This window comes from Bombina bombina, chromosome 1 (genome assembly GCF_027579735.1).
Source record: "Bombina bombina isolate aBomBom1 chromosome 1, aBomBom1.pri, whole genome shotgun sequence".
Lineage (NCBI taxonomy): Eukaryota > Metazoa > Chordata > Amphibia > Anura > Bombinatoridae > Bombina > Bombina bombina.
The window spans coordinates 231649555-231671208 of record NC_069499.1 but is presented as its reverse complement, the minus strand read 5'-3'; the positions used below and the strand labels follow the sequence as shown (position 1 = coordinate 231671208).

The window sequence follows — 21654 nt, the reverse complement described above, 5'->3', positions numbered from 1 at the left end:
GAGTCGTCAGACATTCCATCCGGGGGAGTGGGAACTCCACCCGGAGATATTTGCCCAGTTGACTCAATTATGGGGCATTCCAGACATGGATCTGATGGCGTCTCGTCAGAACTTCAAGGTTCCTTGCTACGGGTCCAGATCCAGGGATCCCAAGGCGACTCTAGTGGGTGCATTAGTAGCGCCTTGGGCCTTCAACCTAGCTTATGTGTTTCCACCGTTTCCTCTCATTCCCAGGCTGGTAGCCAGGATCAAACAGGAGAGGGCCTCAGTGATCTTGATAGCTCCTGCGTGGCCACGCAGGACTTGGTATGCAGACCTGGTGAATATGTCATCGGCTCCACCATGGAAGCTACCTTTGAGACAGGATCTTCTAGTACAGGGTCCATTCGAACATCCAAATCTAGTTTCCCTCCAGCTGACGGCTTGGAAATTGAACGCTTGATTTTATCTAAGCGTGGGTTTTCGGATTCTGTGATAAATACTCTGGTACAAGCCAGAAAACCTGTAACTAGAAAAATTTACCATAAAATATGGATTCTCATGGAGTAAGATCAAAATTCCTAGGATCCTTTCTTTTCTTCAAAAAGGTTTGGATAAGGGATTATCAGCGAGTTCTCTAAAGGGACAGATTTCTGCTTTATCTGTCTTGTTACACAAACGACTGGCAGCTGTGCCAGATGTTCAAGCTTTTGTTCAGGCTTTGGTCAGGATCAAGCCTGTTTACAGACCTTTGACTCCTCCCTGGATTCTGAATTTAGTTCTTTCAGTTCTTCAAGGGGTTCTGTTTGAACCTCTACATTCCATAGATATCAAGATGTTATCTTGGAAAGTTCTGTTTTTGGTTGCTATTTCTTCTGCTAGAAGAGTTTCTGAGTTATCTGCTCTGCAGTGTAATCCACCCTATCTGGTGTTCCATTCAGATAAGGTTGTTTTGCGTACTAAACCTGGTTTCCTTCCAAAGGTTGTTTCCAACAAGAATATTAACCAGGAAATAGTTGTGCCTTCTTTGTGTCCGAATCCAGTTTCAAAGAAGGAACGTTTGTTACACAATTTAGATGTAGTTCGTGCTTTAAAGTTCTATTTAGAAGCAACAAAGGATTTCAGACAAACGTCTTCTCTGTTTGTCGTTTATTCTGGCAAGAGGAGAGGTCAAAAAGCTTCTGCTACCTTTTGGCTAAAAAGCATCATCCGATTGGCTTATGAGACTGCCGGACGGCAGCCTCCCGAATGCATCACAGCTCACTCTACTAGGGCTGTGGCTTCCACATGGGCCTTCAAGAACGAGGCTTCTGTTGATCAGATATGTAAGGCAGCGACTTGGTCTTCCCTGCACACTTTTGCCAAATTCTACAAATTTGATACTTTTTGCTTCTTCGGAGGCTATTTTTGGGAGAGAGGTTTTGCAAGCCGTGGTGCCTTCCGTTTAGGTAACCTGATTGGCTCCCTCCCTTCATCCGTGTCCTAAAGCTTTGGTATTGGTTCCCACAAGTTATGGATGACGCCGTGGACCGGACACACCAATGTTGGAGAAAACAGAATTTATGCTTACCTGATAAATTACTTTCTCCAACGGTGTGTCCGGTCCACGGCCCGCCCTGGTTTTTTAATCAGGTTTGATGAATTTCTTTCTTTAACTACAGTCACCACGACACCCTATGGTTTCTCCTGTTTTTCTCCTGTCCGTTGGTCGGATGACTGGGGTGGGCGGAGCCTAGGAGGGACTATATGGACAGCTTTTGCTGTGCTCTTTGCCATTTCCTTTTGGGGGAGAGAATATTCCCACAAGTTATGGATGACGCCGTGGACCGGACACAACGTTGGAGAAAGTAATTTATCAGGTAAGCATAAATTCTGTTTTTTATGAAAAACAACTTTGAGTGGACACACCTTACCCGACTGCTTTCATAGTTATCATATGGGAGCCTAACCATTAAGATAACCTTGCTTTTGGATACTACCTATTGGAAAGACCGCCTTTGGGGTGAGCTGACACACTTTCCCTCAATTTGCCAGCTTGCGTCTACCAGCACATAGGTGTGCTAAGCCAGCATGTGAGTACCCATTTGGCACTTTGCAAAATAGATATAATTGTACTCTGAATAATCTGCACATATAGTGCTTGGTTTTTGTCTATGCTTCATCTATCTACTGCAGCACACGGAGATCTTAGTTGTGGGTGAGCTGTTACACCTGTCAAATCTACAGCCTGCACCTACCAGCACATTGGTGTGCTCCATGAATATGTGAGTACCCACTTGGCTCTTATTATATTGTGGTTTCACACAAACTTGATGATATTACACATGAGGCGCCCCTCTGTTCTTCTTTGTTTCTTATAGTCAACCCGGATTTGCCGGTGAGGAGAAGGCAGCCAACATTTGTATATTTGGTTCTAATGAGGATTCAACTCACATTAATGAAGTGAACTTTTGATGATAAAAACTCTTGTTTACTCTGGTACAATTCTCTGTAATTTTAGATTTGTATGTATTTACAATACTAGGTATGTTAATACAATAGACTAGAATTGCTGATAAGTCTAAATTTGTTAGTATATCTAGCGGCTCATTAGCGCCCCCCTTTTTTTGATTAGTTTAATTAGCAGAAATCACATCAACCATAACTTAAAGGGACAGTCAACACCAGAATTTTTGTTGTTTTAAAAGATAGATAACCCCTTTATTACCAATTCCCCAGTTTAGCATAACCAACACAGTTTATAATTATACACGTTTTACCTCTGTAATTACTTTGTATCTAAGCCTCAGCAGACTGCCCCCTTATTTCAGTTGTTTTGAGAGACTTGCATTTTAGCCAATCAGAGCTGTCTCCATGGTAAATTCACGTGCATGAGCTCAATGTTATCTACACATAAACTAATGCCCTCTAGAGGTGAAAAACTATCAAAATGCATTTAGATTAGAGGCAACCTTCAAGGTCTAAGAAATTAGCATATGAACCTCCGAGGTTTAGCTTTGAACTAAGAATACCAAGAGAACAAACTAAAATTGGTGACAAAAGTAAATTGGAAAATTGTTTAAAATTACATACCCTATTTGAAACGTGAAAGTTGTTTTTTTTTGGACTTGACTGTCCCTTTAAAAAACAAACAAAAAAAAACTTTGTGTTCAGGGCAGGACAGTTATTTTTTAAAATAATACTACTCATTTATAACAAAGAAAAACAGCTTTTATAATGTCTATTTAATTTAACGGGACATAAAATAAGTTGGGATAGAGACAAAATTGAATATGTGCTTTACTTTACCTGCTAATTTATACTGCAGTGCCTCGCCATTAACCCCTTTTTTTTTGTTTCTGAATTGTAAAGCTCTAACTCCCACCACACATTTTCTTATATGGCTGTATCTATTGTTTTAGTAGAATGCAAAAGTTCATATGGATTATCTGCTGAAGCATGCCTAGAAGCTGTGAACTTGCTGAAATACAATGCCTGTGTCTAAACACTGATAAGGGGGTGGAGTTGGCTTCTCCAGGCAGCTTAACTATGTAATTAATTTTGCTTATTTTTGAAAATTATTTTAAAATACTTGCCAGCAATTTTTAAACAATATATATATATGTATGTATGTGTATATATATATGTATATGTATATGTATATATATGTGTATATATATATATATATATATATATATATATATATATATATATATATATGTATATATGTATATATGTATATATATATATATATGTATATATATATATATATGTATATATGTGTATATATATATATATATATATATATGTATATATGTATATATATATATATATATATATGTATATATATATATGTATATATATATATGTATATATATGTATATATATATATGTATATATATGTATATATGTATATATGTATATATGTGTATATATGTATATATATGTATATATGTATATATACATATATATACATATATATATATATATATATATATATATATATATATATATATATATATATATATATATATATATATATATATATATATATATATATATATATATATGTATCAGTGACGTGCAGTGAGGTCAGAGGCTGGTGAGGCACTAGCTATGATACGCCGGAGAAACATATGTACAGAGGGCCGCAAGTACCCCCAACAGGGCAGGTTTAAATGATAGCTGAACCAGTGCACAGGTGACATAATCAGGTGATGGGTGAGAGCAAGTTAGTAACCACTGATCAGCTGATTACTTCACCTGTGCACTGATTCAGCTATAATGAAAACCTGGCCTGTTGGGGGTACTTGAGGACCATTGTTGAGAAACACTGCACTAAAGCACCAGCTCATTGGAAATGTATTGATTATCTGACACCCACACACACTCTGCTCACATACACATTTACACAGTTACTAAGCAATTAGAATGATACACAATCTCTTCTCTACTCACTACTGTATTGTAAAAAGAGAAATAATTTACCATACAAGTTTTATACAAAGGACAAGTTATCAATACTGCCAACACAGCTGCTGCAATATGGTGTTCAAGAAACGCACGTGCACATCCCACTTAGGTATGCTCTTCAACAAAGGACACCAAAGGATACCAAACGAATGAAGTACATAATAATAAAAGTAAAATAGAAAGTTTATTTATTTTTTGTGTGCAATTTCTATCTGAATGATGGAAATGTAATTATGACTTTCATGTTCCTTTAAAAAACTAATTTGATTTGCTGACATGCGGCCAGTAACAGTTGATGCTAATTCTCAAAATATAAATAACTAGAAAAGTCTATTAAAATAGCATGCTCTACCTCAATCATGAAAGTTTAATTTTAAATGTCTCCCTTTGACTATGTGTTTAACCAGTTGCTTTACAGTGGCATTTCTAAAAACATTTAACAACTGCAATAATTACATATATTTTTTAAATGACTCATTATCTCCTTTTTATTAATATAAACTTGTATAAAAGCAGCAAATATTAAAAACACAATGCAACAGCTTTCAATTGATTTGTGAATTACAAGTTAACAGCAGTCTTTAAATAAATGGAGACACAGAGAAAAATAAAAATAGATACTGCATCCTCTGACTGAACAGACATAACATATATGGAGTTTGTACCAAATTAAATAAAATAACCATGAAAAAGGGAGGCTTAGCAATATTCAATATCAAAAACTTTAATTTAAATAATGTGGACACTGCACACTTAACTTCAAACTCTGGGTTTTAAATTATGGATTTAAATTTGAATTGACCCTTTGACTTCCTGTCAGTATTGGGTTATGCACACTTACTGTCCCCCTGTTAATGAGCTGTATCTGAACACAATTTGTGAATCACAAGAGATGTAGAATACTACTTTACTCTTCTGCTTGGTGTCATCTGTTCTTAGGATACCTCAGCTTCCAGTTGTGTCACATGACCCTGCTAACTGCATCCTCCTTATTAATCTATATATCCTTCACTTGCTAGGAGGCATCAAGAGGGGTGCCTCCTATTGGTCCCAATTTTTGCTGCTAATATATTGACAGAACACAGGTGGCGCTGCAGCACAGCTTTTCCTTTGACTCATGTACTGCAATGGAGAGAAGCGTTCCTGTACCTGCCTCTCCATAGCATTACATGGGGGGGAAATATTTTTTTTGGGACTTTTTTTTATGTTTTAATTAAAATTTAATTAAACTTTGTCCACATATGGCAGGGTAGGCACTGCCTCCCCTGCCTCCTATGAGTGCACGTCCCTGATGTATATGTATATATGTGTGTGTGTGTGTGTGTGTATGTATATGTGTGTATATATATGTATGTATATATATGTATGTATATATATATATATATATATATATATATATATATATATATATATATATATATGTGTGTATGTATGTGTGTATATATATATATATATATATATATATATATATATATATATATATATATATATATATATATATATATATATATATATATATATATATATATATATATATATATATATATATATAATACCGTCCCTTTATCACAGGATATACCCTCCCAAGGTCGCCTGCCTGGGTGCAGTGATGTCTTAGATATCTCCAATATAAATAACTGCACTCTCAGGTCTTTCGTGAATGTGAGAACAACAAAAGTCTCTTTTTTATGATCAACTTGTTCTAACTACTGATCATGTATGCCCAGAGATAAAATAATAAAATAACTTTAAACATAATATTAAGTATTGACATATATGCTATCTGCATATAGTTGTAGAAGAAAAGCTAATCCTTAGACGTGCAAACTCTAGAGAACCCTCACATGAGCTAACTTTAGAAAAATATATAAGGATCATAAAAACTATCGAACATACGGAAAATGGTGACAATTAACCAATATCAAGATGGTATTTCCATATATGTAAAGTACAGATAGCAAAATTTGATTCTACAACTATATGCAGATAGCATATATGTCAATACTTAATATTATGTTTAAAGTTTTATTTTATTATTTTATCTCTGGGCATACATGATTAGTAGTTAGAACAAGTTGATCATGATTGACTTGTGACAACTACTCAACATGAAGTAGAAACAAATATGTATATAGTGGGGTGAATAACAATGTATGCAAGATATAGTTTGGTAAACTGTCATGATAGGGGACAACAATAGATAACCGGTATAATAGACAGTAAACATTTCGCCTTAATAAATAATATAGAGCAGGGTATGTAAGATCATAGACTGCTTATATAAGGCGTTACAGGGTTACCAAGACAACCCAGATAAACAACTGGTCATAAAATAGCCGGTATATACGTTTGAATAAGAGACCATACTAATATACATAGAATAATAACCCACAAATAGTCACAATATACACTATGTAGATCACAGTTTGATAAGTTAATGCAGAGATAAAGTAGCTGCATATACATAATAAGCCTAAAACAAACTTTCGATGAGAGATAAAAAGACTGAACATTAGGCTAATCACAACACTTGAAGAAAGTCACAGGGATAAAAAAACTTTATTACACACATTTCACACCTAAAAAAAAGATTGTGATCTGATATTCAAAGACAATTTACACAGAGAATGTAAAATATTATAGACCGGAAGTCATGTGATATGAGATACTTCCGGTTGCAAATCACTGGAACGCACAGTGCGCTCCATACACGAGTGTTTGGCGGTTTATTCTGGGGCACTAGAGGTACACAGGTATTTTTCATTGATGCAATTCATATGTTAGTATAAATATAAGCTGTATTTGACACGTTTGTTATGCTGATGACGGGGACTTGTTACTTGAAAACGTTTCAATAAAAAGAGACTTTTGTAGTTCTCACATTCATGAAAGACTTGAGAGTGCAGTTATTTATATTGGAGATATATATATATATATAACGGTGAGTGCCTTCCCTTTGCCTGCTTTATATGTATTATATTTGAAGTGCACCCCGGATGATGGACTACAGATAATGTGTGTTGGTACCCCTTTGCATTGAGATAGATATAGAGATATATATATATATATATATATATATATATATATATATATATATATATATATATATATATATATATATATATATATATATATTCTCACACACTATAATCTATCTATCTATCTTATATGGAACATGGGAGGAATAGCAGTTCCTATTCAGCACAACTAATCCCTATAAAATTAATTGGACAAATCTACCTAGATCTGAAACCCACAACAAGGCAAAATATAACTAATATAATGTAACTACTATAACATTCCACAATAAGAAGGGGAGCAATAATAAAGTGTTTAATGGAGCAGACTAAAGGCATAATATGTCAAAATGTATAAACAGTTCTACTTCTATCATAGTGCACTATGAAACATCAATAATAAAATAAAAATTGTAAATGAAACCCTAATGAAAAGAACAAGAAAATAGTCCCCAAATTTGTTGAAGACACAATAAATGGGTAACATTCGGCACTTTGACAGAGGAGTTGTTATCCTTTTAGGTATATAGCGAAACAACCATTTGAATGTTAAAGGCTGGAGTGTGTCTGGATAATTAAACAGCAGCCACCCTTTACTATTCGTAAATACACTCAATTCTGAGTTCAGGCAGTCACTTAATAGTAAATACAGTTCTCATGGTACTTCCACAATCAAGGCAAAATTCATGACACGTTATACTCAAAACCGCTTAGTGCTGTATATGGTGTCCGCCGTAGCGGTTATACTTGTGGGGAGTCCCACTGATGCGGATCCAGACCTCCCAGGTGTACCTATTGTCATATAGGCAGTAGTCCACAACCTGGTATGATCTCCCTTCTGTGATGTTGCCTATAATTGTGGATGGTAGATTGTGAGTACGTTGCCAGACACCCCCACCAAAACTTGATGGCTAATATTCTTCAACCTTGGTTTCTCCTGCAAAAACTTTTGCCAGCTACGCGCGTTTCACCCCTAAGGCTTTGGGGCTTCTTCCGGCTCCAATAATAATCACATGACTGTTTCTTTGATACTACTTTTAAAGAAAATTCACGGAGGAACACTCCCATTTTGAAGCCTTTAGAGTCTCGTAGTATATGGGGCAAAATGGTAACAAGATTGTAACATTAAATATATGTTACTGCTTGAAATAAACTCCATATAAAATTGAAACAATTATAAGTAACAGTTATAACCACAATATTTATGGTAACAATAATTAGTTTATTGGCTCCCCAACTATATGCTGTGGATATTTAAATTAGTCCTAAAGGGTTTTTATATATTGATACATTTATAGTGATGATCAAAACCGATCTTTTGAATACTAGGATAATTTTCCCTTTCTTTATATAGATACAGCTGGATAAAAAGACATAAATCTGATTCAAGAGTATTCTGAATGAAAAAAACGATTAATTCAAAATTTAAGAATTTTTTACACATTATCAAATTTTTACTATCCATTTTCGTTAGAAATTATATTCTAATAGGGATTTTGACATGAGTTTAAACACTTCTTAAAAATCTTGCCAAAAGATAATGAATTTTTATTTTACATTTCATTCACCCAGGAAGCACGCATAATTTATTTCATTCATTCCTAAGGTTGCAAGTGATCTTAGGTTATAAATCCATTTGCATTAATTTTGAATATATATATATGTGTATGTGTATATGTGTATATATATATATATATATATATATATATATATATATATGTATAATATATAGTTGAACACTTTGTAAGTAAAAGTGCACACACAGAGACTAAAAAGAGAATGTCTCAAAAGTACCGGTAACACGCTGGGGAGCAAATGAGTCAGAGTGTGTAGAGATCTGCAGCTGTGGAGTCTGAGCCGGTCTGTAGTCAGTGTCTCAAAAAATAGTAATATGTTCCACTAGAATGATCACCACATAAATCGCAAAGATCTCCAGGATAAAGTAAAACTTCCTTTATTATAGATACAAAAGTAAAAGCATGACAGCCTACACACAGCTGTAATAAAGCACTAGAAGTAAAAACAGTGTCAGCGATCGAGACCACACGCAGACATGTTTCGTGCGGTTGCGCACTTGATCACTGCTTAAAAAGTGATCAAGTGCGCAACCGCACGAAACATGTCTGCGTGTGGTTTCGATGACTTCTAGTGCTTTATTACAGCTGTGTGTAGGCTGTCATGCTTTTACTTTTGTATCTATAATAAAGGAAGTTTTACTTTATCCTGGAGATCTTTGCGCTTTATGTGGTGATCATTCTAGTGGAATATATATATATATATATATACACACACACTTATAGTAGATTTTTATGTAGAAAATGTATCAGAGCATATTGAAATGGGCATAGACGTGCATGTTATTGCACTACTGGGAGCTGGCTAACACATCTGTTGAGCCAATGACAAGAAAATGTTTCTACCCACCAATCACCATCTAGCTCCCAGTGGTGCATTGCTGCTTCTGAGCCTACCTAGATATGTTTTTATCAATGGAGATCAAGAGAATGAAATACATTTGACTAAAAATACATTTGACTATAAAAGTAAATTGAAAAGTCTTTTAAAACTTTATAATCTACCTGAATCATAAGTTGTTTTTTTTTTTTTTTTTTTTAGTTTGTCCCTTTTTTTTTAAAGCAAACAATGGCTGCAGAGTTACCATGCTTTACCTTCTCTCACATAATAATTTCCTTTGTTGTTTGTTTGTTGTAGGAACTGCTTTCTCTTGCCAAACGAAAGAGGACGGATGATGAAAAAGAGCAACCTGCTAGCAAACCTGCAGCAACCTCAGATTCAGAAACCTCCGACAGTGATGATGAGGTGGGTATCTCTGTGTTCTAATTATTCAGTCTCTGAACATCTGCTTTAGAATTGATTCTAAAATAGTTAACATTGTACCACTTGGTTAACAAGTTATGTTTTATATATGCAATATTTTGGAAAGTATTGGTTATTTGAATCTGAATGCGTTTCAGATTCATGCATAAAGAAAACTTAAGATAATATTTTTTTAAGTGTTTCTATACTTAAGCTGTATTGTGGGGCTTCACTAAAAAGTCTCTTTAAGATAATATTACAGACACCCCTTCTCACAAACATTTGCTTCAAGGTGGTTTACACTAGATATGTGCATTTGTCCTATAAACGAGTGACAAATATGGCCTTAGTGGTACTTGGCTCTTTTCAGAGCCAGATTTTTTTCATGTGAAAGTGCCACACACAAAGATCTGTGCAAATTCAGATCTTTGTATGTTGCACTTTTACATGAATAAATCTGGCTTTGAAAAGAGCCAAATGCTGCTACCCTCCTCATACTTCATTGACAAATGCACATATCCAATTTTACACCTCTTTGCAGTTTCCAAGGCTCCTGAGGAAAGAAAATATGTTCAGGATGCTATAATGTTACATTAAAAGAGTTTTACCTGGGGAAAATGTAGAAACGCCAATCCTTTTTGACAGTGTATTAGAAGTTCCTTCAAGACCTCAAAAAGAGTGAATGATGTAAATGGAAAACATGTTGTGAAGTTGATACCCAAAAACACTAGATCTGCTATTGGGGCATCAATAAGTATAATAGGCTTCAATACACACATACAACCTGTTGAATGTTTCTATCCCACATCTTTATCAGATTTGTTTCCTGGGCTGTTGAACGGAGGTATAAGCTCCATATCTCCTGTTACATCCTATGGAGGTGGTGAAGTAAGTTTGTGCTAAGATTTCTACGTTAACATGCGCTTCTCAGCATTTTGAAGCCCGATTCCTCTCAAAGTACAGCGAATGTCAGAGGGACGTGAAGGAAGTATCACCTATTGAATGCAATGGTTTATCTTACGGGAGATCTATTTCATAGGTTCTCTGTTATCGGTCGTAGAGATTCATCTCCTACCTCCCTTTTCAGATCGACGATATACTCTCCTATACCATTACCTCTACTGATAACTGTTCCAGTACTGGTTTGGCTATCTGCTATATGTGGATGTCTTTCGGTAAGTATGTTTTTATTACTTAAGACACCTCAGCTATGGCTTGGCATTTTATGCATTAATATAAAGATCTAAATATATGTATTGTACTTACATGAACCTGACTCATGGCAAATAATTTCCTTTTTGCAGACTGTCAGTTTCATATTTGGGGAAAATAAACACTATTAAGAAGTAATTTTCTTACCTGGGGTTTAAAATTGACTTAATTTTTCTTTGCAAATTGCGGGCAGGATTAGGCCCGCGGGTGCGCCAAATGCTAGACTTTATTGCGTCATTCTTGGCACGCAAATTTTTTTGGCGCGAAAGTACGTACGTTGACGCAAGTTTGTAATTTCCAGCGTCATAGTTGATGCCGAGTTCCTTGCACAAGGTTGCGTCGTTAGTGACGCGAGTGTCCGGACGTTGTTGGAGCCCAAATTTTTTTAGTTACGTTGTGCATCATACTTGGCGCCAAATTTTTTCATTTTTTCACCCCATTGCTATTTGCCTCTTGCCTTTTTCTATGTCAGAGGGCTATTTTTTCCCATTCCTGAAACTATCATATAAGGAAATTGATAATTTTGCTTTATGTTTTTTTTCTTTTACATTTTGAAAGATGTCTCAATCTGATCCTGTCTCAGAAGTATCTGTTTGAACTTAGCTTTGGTAGAACCGATATCAGGCAGCAAAGTGCATTTGTTGTGAACTTGTGGAGATTATATCTCCTAATGTTATTTGTAATAGTTGTCATGATCAACTTTTACATGCAGATAATGTGTCCATCAGTAATAGTACATTGCTGGTTGCAGTTCCTTCAACTTCTAATGTACATGCTATACCTATGAATGTTAAAGAATTTGTTACTGATTCTATTCAGAAGGCTCTGTCTGCTTTTCTGCCTTCTAATAAACGTAAAAGGTCTTTTAAAACTTCTCATAAGGTTGATGAAATTTTAAATGACCGACAACATAATGAATTATCCTCCTCTGATGAGAATCTGATTCAGAAGATCCTTCCTCAGATACTGACACTGACAAATCTACTTATTAATTTAAAATGGGGTATATTCGTTCTTTGTTAAAAGAAGTGTTAATTACTTTGGATATTGAGGAAACTAGTACTCTTGACATTAAAACTAGTAAATGTTTAAATTCTGTTTTTTAAACCTCCTGTGGTTACTCCAGAGGTTTTTCCTATTCCTGATGCTATTTCTGATATGATTTCTAAGTAATGGAATAAGCCGGGTACTTCTTTTATTCCTTCTTCAAGGTTTAAAAATTGTATCCTTTACCAGCAATTTCAATAGAGTTTTGGGAAAAGATCCCCATAGTTGATGGGGCTATTTCTACTCTTGCTAAACGTACCACTATTCCTATGGAAGATGGTACTTCTTTTAAAGATCCTTTGGATAGGAAACTTGAATCCTATCTAAGGAAAGCCTATTTATATTCAGGTCATCTTCTCAGGCCTGCAATTTCTTTGGCTGATGTTGCGGCTGCATCAACCTTTTGGTTGGACAATTTAGCGCAACAAGAATCGGATTCTGACATATCTAGCATTGTTCGCTTACTGCAACATGCTAATCATTTTATTTGTGATGCAATTTTTGATATCAAAATTGATGTTAGATCCATGTCTTTAGCTTTTTTAGCTAGAAGAGCTTTGTGGCTTAAATCTTGGAAAGCTTTAGAAATTCTAGATTGCTATCTCTTTCTTTCCAAGGTAATAATTTATTTGGTTCTCATTTGGATTCTATTATTTCAACTGTTACTGGGGGAAAGGGAGTTTTTTTTTGCCTCAGGATTAAAAATCTAAGGGTAAATCTAAGGCTTCTAACCGTTTTCGTTCCTTTCGTCAAAATAAGGAAAAAAAACCTAATCCTTCCCCCAAGGAATCTGTTTCCAATTGGAAGACTTCCTCAAATTGGAATAAATCCAAGCCATTTAAGAAACTAAAGTCAGCCCCTAAGTCCGCATGAAGGTGCGGCCCTCATTCCAGCTCAGCTGGTAGGGAGCAGATTAAGGTTTGTCAAGTATTCTGTCCAAAATCATTGGATTCAGAACATTGTCTCTCAGGGGTATCGAATAGGATTCAGATTTTTTTGAGATTTTTTTTTTTCTCTCACACATCCCAGCAAATCCAGTAAAAGCTCAGGCTTTCCTGAAGTGTGTTTCAGACCTGGAGTTATCTGGGGTAATCATGCCAGTTCCTTTTCAGGAACAGGGTCTCGGGTTTTATTCAAATCTATTCATTGTCCCAAAGAAGGAAAAGTCATTCAGACCAGTTCTGGATCTGAAAATTTTGAATCGTTAAGAGTTCCAACTTTCAAAATGGTAACTTTAAGGACTATTCTGCCTTTTGTTCAGCAAGGACATTATATGTCCACAATAGACTTGCAGGATGCAGACCTTCATATTCCGATTCATCCAGATCATTATCAGTTCCTGAGATTCTCTTTTCTAGACAAGCATTACCAATTTGTTGCTCTTCCGTATGGCCTAGCAACAGCTCCAAGAATCTTTTCAAAGGTTCTCAATGCCCTGCTCTGTGTAACCAGAGAGCAGGGTATTGCGGTGTTTCCTTATTTGGACGATATCTTGGTACTAGCTCAGTCTTTACGTTCTGCAGAATCTCACACGAGTCAACTAGTGTTGTTTCTTCGGAAACATGGTTGGAGGATCAATTTACCAAAAAGTTTCTTGATTCCTCAGACAAGGGTCACCTTTTTAGGTTTCCAGATAGATTCAGTGTCTATGACTCTGTCTCTAACAGACAAGAGACGTTTAAAATTGGTTGCAGCCTGTCGGCACCTTCAGTGTCAGTCATTCCCTTCAGTGGCTATGTGCATGGAAGTTTTAGGTCTCATGACTGCAGCTTCGGACGTGATCCCCTTTGCTCGTTTTCATATGAGACCTCTCCAGCTTTGTATGCTGAATCAATGGTGCAGGGATTATACAAAGATATCACAATTAATATCCTTAAATCCCAATGTTCGACACACTCTGACGTGGTGGTTAAATCCCCATCGTTTAGTTCAAGGGGCTTCTTTCTCCTGTTAAGTGTAGTCAGTCCACGGGTCATCCATTACTTATGGGATTATATCTCCTCCCTAACAGGAAGTGCAAGAGGATCACCCAAGCAGAGCTGCTATATAGCCCCTCCCCTCTACGTCATATCCAGTCATTCTCTTGCACCTAACTATAGATAGGACGTGTGAGAGGACTGTGGTGTGTTAAACTTAGTTTTTATTTCTTCAATCAAAAGTTTGTTATTTTAAACGGCACCGGAGTGTTGTTTCTTCTCAGGCAGCATTAGAAGAAGAATCTGAGTTTGTCTATGATCTTAGCGGTCGTAACTAAGATCCACTTGCTGTTCTCGGCCATTCTGAGGAGTGAGGTAACTTCAGAACAGGGGATAGCATGCAGGGCCCACCTGCAAGGAGGTATGTGCAGTAAATTATTTTCTAAGGAATGGAATTGACTGAGAAAATACTGCTAATACCGATGTAATGTAAGTGCAGCCTTAAATGCAGTAGTAGCGACTGGTATCAGGCTGATATGTGTATGTATGTATACTCTGAGGTATTTCTGGGGAATGGAATTTCACTAAGAAAATACTGTCTATATTAAAGTAATATTTGAGCCTGCACTGCAGTGAATGCGACTAGCAGCAGGCTTATTAATAACACTAAATTTTCATTTTTAAAACGTTTACTGGCATGTTAATCGTTTTTTCTGAGGTACTTGGTGATAAAACTTTATGGGCATGATTTTTACCACATGGCTGTCGTTTGTTTCTGAATAAAAACAGTTTACTGAGCTTCCCCACTGTTGTAATATGAGTGGGAGGGGCCTATTTTAGCGCTTGATTGCGCAGTAAAAATTTAGTCACAGTCTTCCTATTTCTTCCTCCATGATCCAGGACGTCTCTACAGAGCCCAGGGGTCTCCAAAACTAGTTTTGAGGGAGGTAATCAGTCACAGCAGATCTGTGACAGTGTGTTTGACTGTGATAAAAAACGTTTATTATTTCAACTGTTATCCGTTTTGGGTATTAAGGGGTTAATCATCCTTTTGCTTGTGGGTGCAATTCTCTGCTAACTTTATACATTTTCTGTTAAAATTTGGTTGTTTTAACATATTTGGTTCATCGTTAATTCAACTGTGTCACATTTTTATGTTTCTTAAAGGCGCAGTAGCGTTTTTTATATAGCTTGTAAATTTATTTAAAGGTTTTTTTCCAAGCTTGCTAGTGTTATTGCTAGTCTGTTTAAACATGTCTGACACAGATGAAGCTGTTTGTTCACTATGTTTAAAGGCCAATGTGGAGCCCAATAGAAATTTGTGCACTCAATGTATAGATGTTACTTTGAATAAAAGTCAAACTTTATATGTGAAAAATATATCACCAGACAACGAGGGGGAAGTTATGCCGACTAACTCTCCTCACGTGTCAGTACCTTCGCCTCCTGCTCAGGAGGTGCGTGATATTGTGGCGCCAAGTACATCAGGGCGGCCCATACAAATCACTTTGCAAGACATGGCTAATGTTATGACTGAAGTACTATCTAAATTGCCAGAATTTAGAGGTAAACGCGATCACTCTGGAATAAGAACAGAGTGCGCTGATAATAATAGAGCCATGTCTGATACTGCGTCACAATTTGCAGAACATGAGGACGGAGAGCTTCATTCTGTGGGTGACGGATCTGATCCAAGTAAACTGGATTCAGACATTTCAAATTTTAAATTTAAGCTTGAGAACCTCCGTGTATTACTAAGGGGAGGTTTTAGCGGCTCTGAATGATTGTAACACGGTTGCAATTCCAGAGAAAGTATGTAGGCTGGATAAATATTTTGCGGTACCGGCGTGTACTGACGTTTTTCCTATACCTAAAAGGCTTACAGAAATTGTTAACAAGGAGTGGGATAGACCCGGTGTGCCTTTTTCACCCCCTCCTATATTTAGAAAAATGTTTCCAATAGACGCCACCACACAGGACTTATGGCAGACGGTCCCTAAGGTGGAGGGAGCAGTTTCTACTCTGGCTAAGCGCACCACTATCCCGGTGGAGGATAGCTGTGCTTTTTCAGATCCAATGGATAAAAAGTTAGAGGGTTACCTTAAGAAAATGTTTGTTCAGCAAGGTTTTATATTACAACCCCTTGCATGCATTGCGCCTGTCACTGCTGCGGCGGCATTCAGGTTTGAGTCTCTGGAAGAGACCCTTAGCACAGCTCCATTGGATGAGATTATGAACAAGCTTAAAGCCCTTAAGCTAGCTAATTCATTTATTTCTGATGCCGTAGTACACTTAACCAAACTTACGGCTAAGAACTCCGGATTCGCCATTCAAGCGCGTAGAGCGCTGTGGCTTAAATCCTGGTCAGCTGATGTGACTTCTAAATCTAAATTGCTTAATATTCCTTTCAAAGGGCAGACATTATTCGGGCCCGGTTTGAAAGAAATTATCGCTGACATTACTGGAGGTAAGGGCCATGCCCTGCCTCAAGACAGGGCCAAACCAAGGGCTAAACAGTCTAATTTTCGTGCCTTTCGTAACTTCAAGGCAGGAGCAGCATCATCTTCCTCCGCTCCAAGACAGGAAGGAACTGTTGCTCGCTACAGACAGGGCTGGAAACCTAACCAGTCCTGGAACAAGGGCAAGCAGGCCAGAAAACCTGCTGCTGCCCCTAAGACAGCATGAAGTGAGGGCCCCCGATCCGGAAACGGATCTAGTGGGGGGCAGACTTTCTCTCTTCGCCCAGGCTTGGGCAAGAGATGTCCAGGATCCCTGGGCGTTGGAGATCATATCTCAGGGATATCTTCTGGACTTCAAAGCTTCTCCTCCACAAGGGAGATTTCATCTTTCAAGGTTATCAGCAAACCAGATAAAGAAAGAGGCGTTTCTACGCTGTGTACAAGACCTCTTACTAATGGGAGTGATCCACCCAGTTCCGCGGTCGGAACACGGACAAGGATTCTATTCAAATCTGTTTGTGGTTCCCAAAAAAGAGGGAACCTTCAGACCAATCTTGGACTTAAAGATCCTAAACAAATTCCTAAGAGTTCCATCGTTCAAAATGGAAACTATTCGAACCATCTTACCCATGATCCAAGAGGGTCAGTACATGACCACAGTGGATTTAAAGGATGCCTACCTTCACATACCGATTCACAAGGATCATTACCGGTATCTAAGATTTGCCTTCCTAAACAGGCATTACCAGTTTGTAGCTCTTCCCTTCGGGTTAGCTACGGCTCCAAGAATCTTTACTAAGGTTCTGGGCTCTCTTCTGGCGGTACTAAGACCGCGAGGCATAGCGGTAGCTCCGTACCTAGACGACATTCTGATACAAGCGTCAAGTTTCCAAACTGCCAAGTCTCATACAGAGTTAGTTCTGGCATTTCTAAGGTCGCATGGGTGGAAGGTGAACGTAGAAAAGAGTTCTCTATTGCCACTCACAAGAGTTCCCTTCTTAGGGACTCTTATAGATTCTGTAGAAATTAAAATTTACCTGACGGAGGACAGGTTATCAAAACTTCTAAATGCTTGCCGTGTCCTTCATTCCATTCAACACCCGTCAGTGGCTCAGTGCATGGAGGTAATCTGCTTAATGGTAGCGGCAATGGACATAGTACCTTTTGCGCGCCTGCATCTCAGACCGCTGCAATTGTGCATGCTAAGTCAGTGGAATGGGGATTACTCAGATTTGTCCCCTCTGCTAAATCTGGATCAAGAGACCAGAGATTCTCTTCTATGGTGGCTTTCTCGGCCACATCTGTCCAAGGGGATGCCCTTCCGCAGGCCAGATTGGACGATTGTAACAACAGACGCCAGCCTTCTAGGTTGGGGCGCAGTCTGGAATTCCCTGAAGGCTCAGGGATCATGGGCTCAGGAGGAGAGACTCCTTCCAATAAACATTCTGGAATTAAGAGCAATTTTCAATGCTCTTCTGGCTTGGCCTCAGACAACATCACGACTGTGGCTTACATCAACCATCAAGGAGGAACAAGGAGTTCCCTAGCGATGATGGAAGTCTCAAAGATAATTCGCTGGGCAGAGTCTCACTCTTGCCACCTGTCAGCGATCCACATCCCAGGCGTGGAGAACTGGGAGGCGGATTTTCTAAGTCGCCAGACCTTTCATCCGGGGGAGTGGTAACTTCATCCGGAGGTGTTTGCCCAACTGCTTCATCATTGGGGCAAACCAGATCTGGATCTCATGGCGTCTCGCCAGAACGCCAAACTTCCTTGTTACGGATCCAGGTCCAGGGACCCGGGAGCGGTACTGATAGATGCTCTGACAGCACCTTGGGTCTTCAACATGGCTTATGTGTTTCCACCCTTCCCGATGCTTCCTCGATTGATTGCCAGGATCAAACAGGAGAGAGCATCGATGATTTTAATAGCGCCTGCGTGGCCACGCAGGACCTGGTATGCAGATCTAGTGGACATGTCGTCCTGTCCACCATGGTCTCTGCCTCTGAGACAGGACCTTCTGATTCAGGGTCCTTTCAAACATCCAAATCTAATTTCTCTGAGGCTGACTGCATGGAGATTGAATGCTTGATTCTATCAAAGCGGGGATTCTCGGAGTCAGTGATTGATACCTTAATACAGGCTAGGAAACCTGTTACCAGGAAAATTTGCCATAAAATATGGCGTAAATACTTATATTGGTGCGAATCCAAGAGTTACTCATGGAGTAAGGTTAGGATTCCTAGGATATTGTCTTTTCTACAAGAAGGTTTAGAAAAGGGTTTATCTGCTAGTTCGTTAAAGGGACAGATTTCAGCTCTGTCTATCCTTTTACACAAACGTCTGGCAGAAGTTCCAGACGTTCAGGCTTTGGCTAGGATTAAGCCTGTGTTTAAGACTGTTGCTCCGCCGTGGAGCTTAAACTTAGTTCTTAACGTTCTGCAAGGTGTTCCGTTTGAACCCCTTCATTCCATTGATATCAAGCCTTTATCTTGGAAAGTTCTGTTTTTAATGGCTATTTCCTCGGCTCGAAGAGTCTCTGAGTTATCGGCCTTACATTGTGATTCTCCTTATCTGATTTTTCATTCAGACAAGGTAGTTCTGCGTACTAAACCTGGGTTCTTACCTAAGGTAGTCACTAACAAGAATATCAATCAAGAGATTGTTGTTCCATCATTGTGCCCTAACCCTTCTTCAAAGAAGGAACGACTTTTGCATAATCTGGACGTAGTCCGTGCCCTGAAATTTTATTTGCAGGCAACTAAAGATTTTCGTCAAACTTCTTCCCTGTTTGTCGTTTATTCTGGACAGAGGAGAGGTCAAAAAGCTTCGGCTACCTCTCTCTCTTTTTGGCTTCGTAGCATAATACGTTTAGCCTATGAGACTGCTGGACAGCAGCCTCCTGAAAGGATTACGGCTCATTCTACTAGAGCTGTGGCTTCCACTTGGGCCTTTAAGAATGAGGCCTCTGTTGAACAGATTTGCAAGGCTCCAACTTGGTCTTCACTTCACACTTTTTCAAAATTTTACAAATTTGACACTTTTGCTTCTTCGGAGGCTGTTTTTGGGAGAGAGGTTCTACAGGCAGTGGTTCCTTCCGTGTAAAGATCCTGCCTGTCCCTCCCGTCATCCGTGTACTTTTAGCTTTGGTATTGGTATCCCATAAGTAATGGATGACCCATGGACTGACTACACTACAGGAGAAATGAATTTATCAGGTAAGCATAAATTATATTTTTGTTTGGCCAACATGGACTGTGATTAAAACAGATGCGAATCTTTCAGGTTGGGGATCTATGACAGCACAAGGGGTTTGGAAATCTCAAGGGGCGAGGTTACCAATCAATATTTTAGAACTCCGTGCAATTCTCAGAGCTCTTCAGTTTTGGCCTCTGTTAAAGAGAGAACCTTTCATTTGTTTTCAGACATACAATATCACAACTGTGGCATATGTCAATCATCAGGGTGGGACTCAGTCCCCAAGCTATGAAAGAAGTATCTTGGATACTTGTTTGGGCGGAATCCAGCTCTTGTCTAATCTCTGCAGTGCATATCCCAGGTGTAGACAATCGGGAGGCGGATTATCTCAGTCCTCAGACTTTACATCCGGGGAGTGGTCTCTCCATCCAGATGTTTTCTCAGATTGTTCAGATGTGGGGTCTTCCAGAGATAGATCTGATGGCCTATCTTCTAAGCAAGAAACATCCCAGATACCTGTCCAGGTCCAGGGATTTTCAAGTGGATGCATTGACACTTCTTTGGTGTTATCAACCTGCTTATATTTTCCCGCCTCTAGTTCTTCCAAGAGTGATCTCCAAAATCATCATGGAACAATCGTTTGTGTTGCTGGTGGCTCCAGCAGGGCCTCACAGATTTTGGTATGCGGATCTTGTTCGGATGCTTAGTTGCCAACTTTGGCCACTTCCGTTAAGACCGGACCTATTGTCTCAAGGTCCATTTTTCCATATGGATCTCAAATCATTAAATTTGAAGGTGTGGAAATTGAAAGCCTAGTTCTAAGTCATAGAGGTTTCTCTGACTCAGTGATTAATACTATGTTACAAGCTCGTAAATCGGGCTCTAGAAAGATTTATTATCGAGTCTGGAAGACTTACATTTCATGGTGGTGTTCTCATAAATTTTCTTGGCATTGTTTTAGAATTCCTAGAATTTTAGTTTATTCAGGATGGTTTGGATAAGGGTTTGTCTGCAAGTTCCTTGAAGGGACAAATCTCTGCTCTTTCTGTTTTATTTCACAGAAAGATTGCCAAACTTCCTGATATTCAATGTTTTGTACAGGCTTTGGTTCATATCAAGCCTGTCATTAAATCAATCTCTCCTCCTTGGAGTCTTAATTTGGTTTTGAGGGCTTTACAGGCTCCTCCATTTGAGCCTATGCATTCTTTGGACATTAAACTACTTTCTTGGAAAGTGTTGTTCCTTTTGGCCATCTCTTCTGCTAGAAGAGTTTCTGAGCTATCTGCTCTTTCTTGTGAATCTCCTTTTCTGATTTTTCATCAGGATAAGGCGGTTTTGCGGACTTCATTTAAAATTGTTGTCCCTTCCTTGTGTCCTAATCCTAAGAATTATTTGGAAAGATCCTTACATTCTTTGGATGTAGTGAGAGCTTTGAAATATTATGTTGAAGCTACTAAAGATTTCAGGAAGACTTCTAGTCTATTTGTTATCTTTTCTGGTTCTAGGAAAGGTCAGAAGGCTTCTGCTATTTCCTTTGCTTCTTGGTTAAAGCTTTTA

General features: G+C 38.2%; 1 protein-coding gene across 1 annotated transcript in view; it reads left to right on the top strand.

Moving 5' to 3' along the window:
- The window catches only part of RTF1 (RTF1 homolog, Paf1/RNA polymerase II complex component), a 213836-nt gene that overhangs the window by 33990 nt on the left and 158192 nt on the right, over window positions 1-21654 (top strand). The window contains exon 2 of the mRNA XM_053697868.1: window positions 10161-10268. Coding sequence (XP_053553843.1) covers window positions 10161-10268 — 108 coding nt within the window. The remainder of the gene's footprint in view (window positions 1-10160; window positions 10269-21654) is intronic.